Source organism: Euleptes europaea, chromosome 9, assembly GCF_029931775.1.
Source record: "Euleptes europaea isolate rEulEur1 chromosome 9, rEulEur1.hap1, whole genome shotgun sequence".
NCBI classification, from domain to species: Eukaryota; Metazoa; Chordata; class Lepidosauria; order Squamata; family Sphaerodactylidae; genus Euleptes; species Euleptes europaea.
This window is the reverse complement of record NC_079320.1, coordinates 13,289,856-13,303,051: the sequence shown is the minus strand read 5'-3', so window position 1 is coordinate 13,303,051 and position 13,196 is coordinate 13,289,856. Positions and strand designations below refer to the sequence as shown.

The 13,196-nt window shown below is 43.5% G+C and overlaps 1 protein-coding gene across 1 annotated transcript; it reads left to right on the top strand.

The window, feature by feature from the left end:
* Positions 1-1,659: 1,659 nt before the first annotated feature.
* On the top strand, positions 1,660-12,925 carry ABRAXAS1 (abraxas 1, BRCA1 A complex subunit). The gene is made up of 9 exons (XM_056855668.1): positions 1,660-1,751; positions 4,486-4,576; positions 5,547-5,583; positions 6,605-6,671; positions 7,954-8,147; positions 8,811-8,930; positions 9,358-9,442; positions 10,428-10,539; positions 12,519-12,925. Exons 1-9 carry the CDS (start codon positions 1,665-1,667, stop codon positions 12,923-12,925), a joined length of 1,200 nt encoding a protein of 399 aa, XP_056711646.1. The 5' UTR covers positions 1,660-1,664.
* The last annotated feature ends 271 nt before the right edge of the window (positions 12,926-13,196 follow it).

Here is a 13,196-nt window from a genome sequence, read left to right as displayed (position 1 = left end):
TATATTCAAATAGTATTCTAAGTTTAATGTTTAACTAACAGTTATGATTAAAGTTTATTTTCAAATTCTCGGAATTTTTATTTTGAACCTTGGGGTCCCTGCACAGAACAAAAAAGTCCTAGTGGTCCCTGGTCAAAAAAAGGTTGGGAACCACTGATCTAGACCAATGAAAATATTTCTGTATTTCTGTAAACCTATGATTTTTCCTTATGTTGTAACCCAATAGGATTATTCTGACTTTTATTGTAAACCAATGAACCATCCCCTAGAACTCTGAGCAAATGAAGTTATTATGTAATATGCATAGTTAGAATTTTATAATGAGCTAACCAAAGGTTATAAAAGCGAGGCAGCAGACCTGTAAGAGTTAAAAATTGAGAAATATTATTAAAAAGCTCCAAAATCAGAGGGCCTCTGGAGAGATATATTTAGAAGTTAAAGACAGACAGAAAAGAATTCGAGAAAGCTATATAATACTGTTGTTCATCTCAAGGCTGGCCAACAGACCCAGACGCCATGGTGGCTGGAATGTCAAGGGAGGGAAGATTAATTGTAACTAGATAAAAATACCAGGTGCACTAACAATAGCTTTAAACAAGTATTATCTAAACCAATGGAATTATTCTTATATTTCTGAAAACCAATGATTTTCCTTATTTTTGTAACCAATGAAAGTTATTCTGATTTGTATTATAAGCCAATGGAATCATTCCCTAGAACTCTGACCCAATGACAAGTTACTAGGTAATATGCGTAGTTAGAATATTATAATGAGCTAATTAAAAGGTTATAAAAGTGCAAACCCACTTCCGTCGGGGGCTCCCACTCCATCTTGAAAGCCCCCGAAGGGCAGAGTCTGGAGACTCAAACTGCTATTTGAAATAAAAAATCTGATTCTTCCAAAGCTGGCTTCGAGTCTTTGTGTTTGAGAATCTCGCTCCCGAAGCCTGCTACAACAAAAGCCTAAACACACTTTTTGTCCAGGGCTCCAAACTCCATTTTGAAAAGCCTCCGAGGGCAAAGTCTGGAGACCCAAACAACTGTTTGAAATAAAAAAAAACCCTGTTCTTCCAGAACACTGGTTCTCAACCAGGGGTCCGTGGACCCCCAGGGGTCCGCGAGAACTAAATTAAGCTCCGCGAAACAAAGTTATAAACCCATCATAAATTAATATTTTCAATTCAAAGTTCTCTATTATAAATATATATATATATTCAACTATTATTCTAAGTTTAATGTTTGACTAATAGTTATGATTAAAGTTTATTTTCAAATTCTCGGCATTTTTTATTTTGAACCTTGGGGTCCCTGCACCGAACAAAAAAGTCCCAGTGGTCCCTGGTCAAACAAAGGTTGGGAACCACTGTTCCAGAAAACTGGCTTTGGGGTCTTTGGGTTTGAAATCCAGCTCCTGCAGTCTTGCTATATCAAAATACTAATGATCAGATGCCCCTTTCCCTTCCCTGGGCAGCAGCGGCCGCCGCCGCCATGCTCCGTGCGGCCTCTAGATGTCGCTGGCGGCTCCCCGCTGCTGCCTGTGGAGGCGGGCGCGGCGGCGGCGGCGCTGCCTGCCTGCCTGCCTCCCTCCCGGCCGGCTCTCGAGCGCCCCCTGGCCTTGGCTTGGCTCGGGCGGGTCCGCTTGGGTTCCGCTCCCCCGCCCGGGCATGGAAGGCGAGAGCACCACGGCCCTGCTGCCGGGCTTCGTCTTCGGCGCCCTGGCTTTCCACCACCTCAACGCCGACGCGGACACGGTGCGTGAGCCGCCCCCTTTCCTGCTCCTGGGGTGGGGGGGGGGCAATTGCAATGAGGGCGAGTTTGCTTCCCCCTAAAAGGGGAGGCGTGCCTCTGCGCTTGTGCAGAGCGCGTCCCCTCCAAGGCTAAGCAACCTGGAGCGGTCAGTCCTGGGTTTTGGAGAGGACTTTCCCGCCTTGCAACATCCGGACGCTTGCACGGCGAGAGTGCCTCTGCGCTTGTGCAGAGCGCGTCCCCTCCAAGGCCAAGGAACCTGGAGCGGTCAGTCCTGGGTTTTGCAGAGGGCTTTCCCGCCTTGCAACATCCGGAAGCTTGCACGGCGAGAGTGCTTCTGCGCTTGTACAGAGCGCGTCCCCTCCCAGGCTAAGCAACCTGGAACGGTCAGCCCTGGGTTTTGGAGAGGACTTTCCCGCCTTGCAACATCCGGAAGCTTGCACGGCGAGAGTGCCTCTGCGCTTGTGCAGAGTGCAACATCCGGAAGCTTGCACGGCGAGAGTGCCTCTGCGCTTGTGCAGAGCGCGTCCCCTCCAAGGCCAAGCAACCTGGAGCGGTCAGCCCTGGGTTTTGCAGAGGGCTTTCCCGCCTTGCAACATCCGGAAGCTTGCACGGCGAGAGTGCCTCTGCGCTTGTGCAGAGTGCAACATCCGGAAGCTTGCACGGCGAGAGTGCCTCTGCGCTTGTGCAGAGCGCGTCCCCTCCAAGGCTAAGAAAGCTGGAGCGGTCAGCCCTGGGTTTTGGAGAGGGCTTTCCCGCCTTGCAACATCCGGGAGTCCCAGGAAGAGCTTGGGGTGGGGGGGCTTTTGGGATTAAGACTGCAGGCTGAGTCTGTAGAGGGATTTGCCTGTCCTGCCTTGGCAAGTTGGGACTTCCTGGGTGTTATCCTGGCTGGCTGCATTTTAGTTTTGCTTTGTCTCGTGTGCTTTCGATGAATAAAACCACTTCCCATCTTTTCCATTTACGCACGGGAGGTTTTGCCTTGGATTTGCCGCTCTCTAGATGCACATTTCCCCCCCATCTGAATTCTCAAAACTCTGCATGGGGGCTTATTTTTGAGTTTTGAGAATCTGTATGGGGGAAATGTGTATCTAGAGAGCAGCAAAACCTCCCATGCATCAATGGCCATTAATGTGTGGGTCTCCCAGTTGCACACAACAAAGCTGCAACTCCCCCAAAACTCTTGATTTCTGCAATAGTGGCAGGAACCTCATTATGAGTTGTTTTGAGTGTGCAAGTTTCCACGTGTAAAGAGGATCCTCGGAGTGTGTATGTGTAAGAGAGGAAGAGAATACATACTCTGTAGCTTTTTTGCTACAAAATTCCGTGTAAAACTAGTTTCCTTTGCAGGGTGACCAAATATTTTCATGCGACTGGGACACCTCTCCACCCCTCTGTGTGTATTTTTCAAATTTCCCTCCTTCCAGATGTTACTGTGGTCCTTAGAGGAGTTCTGCAGCTATGACTGAAGAGAGAGAGAGGCTTTCACAATCTCACTGATCTACTTACTGGTTTAAATTTCTTCCCCACCTTTCAATCCGGGAGGATCTCCAAAGTGTCTTACAGAAAAGAAACGCAGTTTGCTTATTTTACCAGCTTGATGGCAGGATATGTGTATGTGTATATAATTTACGTCATTTATAGTCCACGTGACTAGCCACTATTGGAAACTAGTCCATGTGACTAGCCACTATAGTCCACGTGACTAGCCACCATGCTGGGCTAGATGAACCATTGGTCTGATCCTTCATGGCTGCTCTTACATTCTTATGGTGGGCCAGCGTGGTGTAGTGGTTAAGAGGAGCGGACTCTAATCTGTTGAACTGGGTTTGATTCCCCACTCCTCCACATGAAGCCAGCTGGGTGACCTAGTGCTTGTCACAGTTCTCTCTGAACTCTCTCCACCCCACCTACCTCACAAGGTGTCTGTTGTGGGGAGAGGAAGGGAAGGAGATTGTTTGATTCTCCTTAAAAGGTAGAGAAAGTCGGCATATAAAAACCAACTCTTCTTTGATAGTCTCAACGCCAATCAAGCAATGTGGTCAATGTCGTCACTGCGTTAAGGGCAGTCCCAAATGAACACATGAAGCTGCCTTATACTGAATCAGACCCCTTGGTCCATCAAAGTCAGTATTGCTTACTCAGATCAGCAGCAGCTCTCCAGGGTCTCAGGCAGGGGTCTTTCACATCACCGACATGCCTAGTCCCTTTAAAAGGAGATGCTGGGGATTGAACCGGGGACCTGCATGTCATGCAGATGTTCTACCGCTGAGCCACAGCTCAGGAAAAAATCTAAGGGCAGTTTTATAATCAAAACTATAAACCAATCTGTGATGTCCATAACACAGAATCAATCACAATGTACACAGTTTCTCTTCCACACCCTGGTTCGGGTTACCCAATTCGCCTGGTGGACAGATTGTCCCAGAACTCAAAAATACCGTTAAGCTTTGTGGAAACTCCTGTACTAACAAACAATGAAAAGGACAACAACCCTAAAACAGGGTTGTGTAATGACTGTATGTGATTATGTAAGCCCCTGTTCCCATGCTGTTCTGTTTTTAGCTGAACAAATGGGTTGTGATTACATACTTCACATTAATTTATGGGGGCTGGGTGAAGTATACGATTACATAATTCAGATTAATTTTGATGGAGAGGGATGCAGCAAAATCCCTGCAATATTTCCAGCAACTGCATTTGCATCTGATATTTTTTTCTTCTTCTCTGGATATAAAGGAAGGCTTCCTTCTTGGGGATGTGAAAGGTGAAGCCAAGAACAGTATTACTGACTCTCAGATGGATGATGTTGAAGTAGTTTATACAATTGGTAAGTCTGAGTGGTGTTTTGTTTTGTTTTTCATTTCCATGAGATATATTAGTATGTTGTTTTTCATTTGCCCCTTGCAGGTATTTTACCCGTATCCCTGGGAAACTGTGTACCACACAGGCAGTGAACAGGGGATTATCAGTGCAATCCTAAAGAGAGTTACTCCAGTCTAAGCCCATTGAAATAAATGGGTTTAGACTGGAGTAACTCCCCTTAGGAATGCACTGTGTATGTATTGTCTCTGCCTTGGGAACCCTGTATTTTGTGGAAAGGTGGCATAAAAATGTTTCAAGGAAATAAAATAAGTATTGTATTTTAAGACTAATTTTATGGAAGAAAAGTCATGAACAAATAATGAAAGTGTGCTCCTTAGGGCCTGCCTTTTCCAGTATTTCAACTAAAGAAAAAAAAGGGGGGGAAGAAACTCTACCTGAAAGTGAGGGGAAACCAAAGGGGTTGAGCTAAACACTATCTAGTGTAGCAACAAATAAATATACATTTATTGCATAGTGTGCACAATTGTATTTAAAAACACAGGGCCTAAAATACAGGCTTCCTAAAAAGCACAAAGAATACTTGGTTACAAATGTTACAAACACATACACAGTTGATGCTAATGTATAACATGACCAAAATTTGACCAGATGCATTTCGGCCTTTTAGAGGGCCTTCCTCAGTGGTCACGCATACACAATTTCATAATTTTTATCCCTTCAAAAGGCTTTTATTTTTTCTTATCTTGAACAATGTTTGTGTATACGTCAGGATGGGTATATATAGAAAAAATCAAAATAATAATAACAAAAGGCAATCATTTCTCATGTGATTTTAATAAAGGGCAGAATGGTGAACTGTAACTTTAAAAGGCTTTGATAATGAATCATTTTTAGCTTGTTTTGAGTGGAGAATATACAGAAATATGACTACACCGAACATTCAGGGCAAAGCTGACATGTGGATTTCATTTCAGATATACAAAAGCACATTCCATGCTACCAACCCTTCAGGTAAGCATTGTATGTAATTAAAAAACCAATATTGTACTTTGTTTTGCATATACCAAGAAAAAAGGCTTCACCCTTAAGATTAATAGATCGTGTTTCCAACTAACATCTGCTGTACTGAAATAACTCATTTCTGTTTGCTGAAGCATTGCAATAGGGTCTTACTGTGACTCAGGTCAATTTGAAACACATATAACGTGCATATGACCTGCTTCCTGTCCCCTAAATCCTAGAGAAGAAAGTATAGACACAGGTTTTTCACACTGGATATATCTTAGAGCAGGCTTGCCCATACTACGGCCCAGGACAGCTATGAATGCTGCCCAACACAAAATCGTAAACTTACTTAAAACATTATGAATCAGCTATCATTAGTGTATTTTATATGCGGCCCAAGACAATTCTCCCAATGTGGCCCAGGGAAGCCAAAAGATTGGACACGGCAGTCTTAGAGGTTAAAAGTTGCAACTTATCCTATTGTAGAAATGCCTGTGTAGATGAAATTCCAGTGAACAAATATTTTGCAATTACCATCTCTGGATGAAGCATGTTGTACATTTTCCTCTGTAGATGCTTTCTTCTCACCATTCCCTCTGCTCCCAGGATTTTGGTTTCTGTTTTCTTGATTGCCCTGACCTGGATGGCCCAGGCTGGCCCGATCTTGTCAGATCTAAGCAGGGTCAGCCCTGGTGTTAGTTCTTAGATGGGAGACCACCAAGGAAGTCCAGCTTTGCTATGCAGGCGATGACACACCAACTCTTATTAGTCTCTTGCCTTAAAAACCATAAGGGGTCGTCTTAAGTTGGCTGCGATTTGATGGCACTTTCCACCACCATTCTTGATTATTATTTTTTGAATGGTCTGTTCTTTGTGCACTGGAATTGGTTTGCTATAAGAGTCCCAGTAAATACCACAGAAAACGTCAAGAGATCTGTGCTAAGATATGTGAAACAATACAAACCAATTTAGCAGCAGATAGAAATGCTTTAGATCTAACACTTATCTACTTTGTTTGCTTTTCCAGCTTTTACAACTCATCTGGAGAACTGAATGAACATGCACTGAGGAAAATACTGTTAGGATGCAAAAAGGTATTTTGCATTTAGAACTATACTCTGTTTTGGAAGTGATTCAGGAAAATATCTGAGTACTGAGCTAGATACAATAATGTTACTTAAAGACCTGTATAATTTCCCACAAGTTCTTGTTGGACATGCTGCCAGACCTTACTCATGCTTACTTAGAAGTAAGTAACACGGAGTTCAGTGGTACTTATTCTGCAGTGAGCGTACATCTGATTACCTACCGCTTTAGGCTTATTCTCAGTTTATGCTGTAGGGGAACAATCCATCAGGAACCCAAAAGCCGCCTTGAAATGAATGAAAGCTATTTAAAAGCACCCAATATTTTCCCCTACTTGTTGATGTGTTAATATTTTGATGAGGGAAAGTCACACATTTAATTGCTTTTGATTTCTTTTGTAATGTGACAGGTGCCTGTTGTGAATTAATGCTCATTCAGCAAAAGCAGCATGTATGACAGAGTTTGCGCTCCTGCCCTGAACCCCCCTTTCCCCTACCCCTCTGTTCATCTACTTGCATGCTTTGAAAAGGTGTGTTTATATATAACCGCAATTGCATTTGCAGCATCTAATTCAGGAAAACCAATAATATTTAATTCCAGAGGAGCAGCCATGTTAGTTTGTTGTAGCAGCAGTAGACAGATGTCTCGTGGCAACTTATAGATTAACCAACATTTTATCCCATCATAAACTGTCATGGACTAGAGCCTGATGGAAGTTTATGTGCTGGAATACAATAGTTTTAGTCTTTTAAGTTGCCACAAGAATATTTAGTCGTGAGAGTTTCTGCATGGGCACAGTAGCAGCAATGGTTAGTTGCAAGCTGCGGCTAGGGGCAGTCACTCACCTAGTCATCTATGGCAAGTAACAGTTGTCTCCAGGTGACCAGACTGTGAAGCTTTACAAAAGGTGGTCCTCCACCAATGCGCGCAAATGTTGGGTTTCAACCGGCCAATGTACCCTGTGAATATGGACAGGGAAGCAACTAAACATGCCTGACGATTAGTAACTTCTGTGAATTTATTTGCACAATTGGGATAAGCATCACCTGCTGGGACAAGGGCATCCACTGTACTTGCCATCCTGGTTCTGTAATTTTCTGGGATTTTTTCAGCAGCTCATAGACATGGGATGCTAATTTTTAATTTAAATGATCCCCCACCCCCAGTCTGGACTCTTATAATATGGAAAGCACATGGCTTGTGTGTGTAGTGCTGCTTTTGTGTGTGTGTGGTGCTCCTTTTTTAAAAAAAAGTTGTATCTAATTTTCAGATTTCATTTGTATTTTCCAGACTGTGGTAGGCTGGTACAAACTCAGACGCAATACTGACCAGGCAATGACCTTCAGAGAGCGACTCCTACATACGAGTTTACAGTCACACTTGTCAAACCAGGGCCTTGTTTTTCTGTTATTGACTTCCACTGTAACCTCATCAAGCTCTTCCACTTACAAACTTGAATATGCCTTGCATAAACCACAAGAGGGGTGAGTCTCTCTCTTTTTAACCCCTATTTGCGGGGAGGGATACTTTCTCCCTCTGAGGCAAAGGGCATCTTAGAGACAGATGGGTGATTCGTTTTTGGGGGCAGTCCACGGTATCCGTAACACTGTCCTCCAACACCACATTTCAAAGTAATCTACTTTCTTCCTATCGGCTTTCTTCATTGTCCAGCTTTCACACCCATACATACTAATGGGGAATTCGATGGCATGAATTAACTTGATCTTGGTTACCAGTATTTAGGGAGAACAAAATATCAGTTTCTTTAGTTCATGGGTCCCCATGATTCTCTGACTGACAAGAAAGCACATTTTTAGGTTTCTTTCAGCTATTATCTTAAAATACGTTTGTTTACAGAGGATAGATTGAGGTCATCATAATATCCCTTGTCTTTCAAGAAAGCTGCTGCTGTAAGATCATAGGAAGTTATTTCTGGTTGCTGCGGTTTTTTCTGTGGATGTAGAATCTCTTTCAAAGTTTCTCTTTTTATTTGTGGCTGAGAAGTGCATAACCTTCAATTGTATTAAAAATTAATAAAAGAGGAAAAGTCTATCAAGCATTTTGACTGAGAAACGTTTAGGTGAGGCCATTGTGTCAAAAGTTTCCCATATTTATTTATATACTCTTGTCTTCCTCTTTTCCTGTAGTCTTTTCCAGAAAGTTCCTCTTGTTGTTGCCAATCTGGGAATGGCAGAACAGCAAGGCTACAGAACAGTATCTGGTTCTTGTATTTCTTCTGGCTTTTGTAGAGCAATTGCAAAACACAGGTAAGAACATAATATTTTTATATTTTGCATGTTATTTCCTGAGGTTTCTATGTTGGCTACAAATTAGCTGCAGATCAGAGAAAACATATATACGGTAGATTCCTAAACAATGGTAAAAAGAAATATCTTCAGGATTGAAAGGGATATTGTATGTATTCAACAAGGAAATGTCCTACGCTTGCTCATTGTTTAAAGTAGCAAAAACTGTCAGTGCCTGTAATCTGATATAAAATTTTCCTCACTAATAATTTAACTAGTACTTCCATTCTACTATGTGTTTCCATCGATTTGGTGCCAATTGTGTTTTGAACTATCCATGTTTTAGAATATTGTAATTCAAGATATTTCTTAGTGGGTCAAATCCTCTCTATTATAAATGTTAGATGCGGATAGTACATTCTAGGTTTCTTTTTTTTTGTACCAAAAGGTCTGATTTTTTTAATGAAGATGGGTCTCTAAAGGAGGTTCTTAAGATTAATGAAATGTATGCTACTTTGCAGGCGGAACTGAAGGTAAGTTTAGATCTTTTTTTGAAAATATGTCGTGTAGCTTTTAACGAGAAACAAAGTTTGGATAAATCAATGTGGTCAGAAACGGGGAAGGGGCGGTTCTATTAACAGTCCCAATTCAGAGGTAACACTGTGCCTTTTACCATTAGAACTGTAGGTAGGTACATTTGAAAGGCTTTTGCCATCTGTGTAATCATTTTGCTGTCAAGTTGGTTTAGGCTGCATTCCAGATAGCAGTAGTTCTCAGGATCATCTATAAAGATATTCTTCCTAATTTCTGGGAGGAAACAGCAATCCAACAATAATTATAATTAATTATGCAGCCCATTTCTCAGAGTGGCAAACAAGATGCCTCCAGATTGCCTGCCAACAGGGACAACAGCTGCCTTCTGCTGCTTAGGGTCAATAAGTTCATCATCCGTTAATTTTGCTGAATCTCTTTTTAAAGCCACTAAGCAAAGGGGCCACAACTACATCATATGGATTCCATTAGCTGGTTATGCATTATTTAAATAGTACATGTAACTGAATGGCCATACTTTCTGTGCTTCTGGCAGTTGGTAGCTTGGAGGGAGGGGAACTCTCAGCTCTGGAGGGAGGGGAACTCTCAGCTCTGGTACGGCCCATCACAGGCAGAGTTTTAGAAGAAGAGTTGTTTTTTATACTCTGCTATTCTCTACCTTTTAAGGAGTCTCAAAGCAACTTAAAATCACCTTCCCTTCCCCTCCCCACAGCAGGCACCTTGTGAGGTAGGTGGGGCTGAGAGAGTTCGGAGTGGGGAAAACAAACCCGGTTCTCCAGATTAGAGTCTGCCGCTCTTGACCACTACACCGCGCTGGCTAGGTGTAACACTGGTCAAGACATGGCTGTTTTCTGACAACTGCATCTTCCACTCCAAGGTTTAAATTGGAGAAAGTGCCATAGCAATATCATCCAGTACTGATAGGAACTCATTATTCTAGAGCTGTCCTCTGCGTTTCTCTTCTAGGATTCATGCAGTAAAGTAGTGGATAGTGAAAGATCAGTAGAGAATCTGCTAGCAGAAGTGGATAAACTGAAACAAGAAGTAAGACGGAAAAAAGAACGGATAGAAGCTGCAGGTAATGTATATAGTAAATCTTCTCCATTCTTCACTTCAAATCCTCTGGCAGCACCACCTCAAAGATGTACAAACTTATCGTGGTGTGAAAGTGGATGTTTTTGCTGAAAGAGACATAACAACCAAACTTTTTGGAAGTGTGAGCTTTTTAAACAAATATTTGGTTTTAAAGGTAAAGTGCATTCAATGCTATAGCTGCAGCCAGGCCTTCACAGAGGTAAAGCCACACACAGATTACCCCCACCCTGCAATTAGTGTTGATGCGGGGGAAGGGAGTGACAAGCAACCTTAATGTATTCATGGGAAGGGAAGAAGAGGAGTTGGTTTTTATATGCCAACTTTCTCCACCGCTTAAGGAAGAATCAAGTCAGCTTACGATCGGCTTCCCTTCCCCTCCCCACAACAGACACCCTGTGAGGTAGGTGGGACTGAGACAGCTCTTAAGAGAACTGTGACTAGCCCAAGGTCACCCAGCTGGCTTCATGTTTAGGAGTAGGGAAACCAACCTGGTTCACCAGATTAGAAGAAGAAGAGTTGGTTTGTATATGCCGACTTTCTCTACCACTTAAGGGAGAATCAAACTGGCTTACAATCACCCTCCCTTCCCCACAACAGACACCCTGTGAGGTAGGTGGGACTGAGAGAGTGTGACTGGCCCAAGGTCACCCAGCTGGTTTCATGTGGAGGAGTGGAGAAACAAATCCAGTTCACCAGATTAGCCTCCGCCGCTCATGTGGAGGAGTGGGGAGTCAAACCCGGTTCTCCAGATCAGAGTCCACAAAGAGCTGGGAGTTCAGAGGGTATCCTTCCCCCCCACACCATTGGTACAACGTCTGGAGGAAAATACAGCCAACAGTGGTAGATACTATATGTTGGGGTTAAAACAGGATTTTTATAATGTACCAGAAGCCTGGGATTCTTCAAGAAGAATACCAGTAATGGTTGCTGTTGCCCTTCAAAGACAGCTCTCTTGTGACATCCTCCATGCAAAATATGGAAATCCTTCATAGAATCATAGAGTTGGAAGGGACCACCAGGGTCATCTACTCCAAACCCCTGCACAATGCAGGAAATTCACAACTACCTTCCCCGTCCACACCCCGTGACCCCTATTCCATGCCCAGAAGATGGCCAAGATGCCCTCCCTCTCATCATCTGCTTAAGGTCGTAGAATCAGCATTGCTGTGACAGATGGCCATCTAGCCTCTTCAGTGTAGACTGGGGTTACTTTTGGGACGGCAATGAAACATGAATGCCGCTTACTTTAAAAATAGATGCAGGTGGCTGCTTGGAGATGCAGTCTCTAAAAAGTGTGGAGACTACAGCCCTCCTGAACTCATCGGCTGTGATCTCAGGGATTCTTCTATGACTTTTAATGGGGCCACACTCTAGCCTGCGATATCCTGGCCTTTACTTCAGACTACTCTCAGCAGTCACAGATTAATTTTTAGGCTTTGTTTCTATGAACAGGCCATCAGCCCATGGTTTTTACACTTACAGCCCATTCCTGAGCCTCAAGGACAAGAATCCTTCGGAGGCCAGGAAGGGGCTGCGCCAGTGTTCGTGCCCCCTGCGCTGGCGCCCATGCCACTTATGCCATCCAGGGTGGCTTGGATGCGGGGGGGGGGGGGGCTCGCTGTTTTCAGTGGGGCAAAATGCCCCATGCAAAAATTAAAAACACTTCCAAAGGCTTTTTAAAGCCTTTCGGGAGCCGGGGAACAGCTTTGGAGTCACCGCGGTGGCACATTGGCCACACCGTCCCTGGCCACCAAAGGCTCAGGAATGGGCTGCCCATCTTATAGCGCGTCTTAATCCATTACTCAAGAAGTTTCACAAAGGGTCTCATAGGTAGTTTTCTGGACTAGCAAGAGATTTTCGAAGGACATGGAAACAATGTACTGTAAATTGGTTGTGATGCTGAACAAGGATCGTTTCGCTTGTAATCCCCCCCCCTCAGTTCCCCCCCCCTGTCTGTTTCAGGTAGGAATAGAAATCTCCCAGCTGAGCCAAAAGAGAATGTTTTCCTTTGTCAGGCGTTGCAAAACTTTTTCCCAAAATCTGGACTGCAGACAAGCATCGTCACCTTAAAAGGAAGACAGCTTTCCAAATACTGCTGTACCACTGACCACCAGATCAACGTAGTGGACCAGTTAACCTTAATGCTACAAGAAAGTAGTTTCCCTGAAGCTGAAACAAGGCAAGTAGTTAAGCGAAAATCTACTGTCACAACCACTGGACAAAAGCCACTCAAAAGGCTTCGATCTCTGCAACCACATCAAAAGCTGTTTCAAGGACATCAAGAGGACAGTGACCAGGAAAGATGCACTACACGTAATACTGAAGCGGAAGACAACATGGTGAAAGATCTGGTGTCTCCAACTCTCTAATTTCTTGCAGGTAGATAACCCATTGCATAGAGTGAGTGTCCTCTCCCGCCCCAAATGGTGCATAGTTATTCTCTGTTCCTTTATCATGGGGGTACAAACAATATTAAGCTACTAGTAAAAACTTAAACCAGCATCCCTGTAATTTGGGGAAAATAAGTCCAGACTGCTCTTCTTCCAACGGAATTTGTAGACATCTTCTCAGGGAGGATTGTAGAACAAGAATGCAATGAACAGTATGCCTTGCCTTTGAAGACACTGCTTCAAACACTGT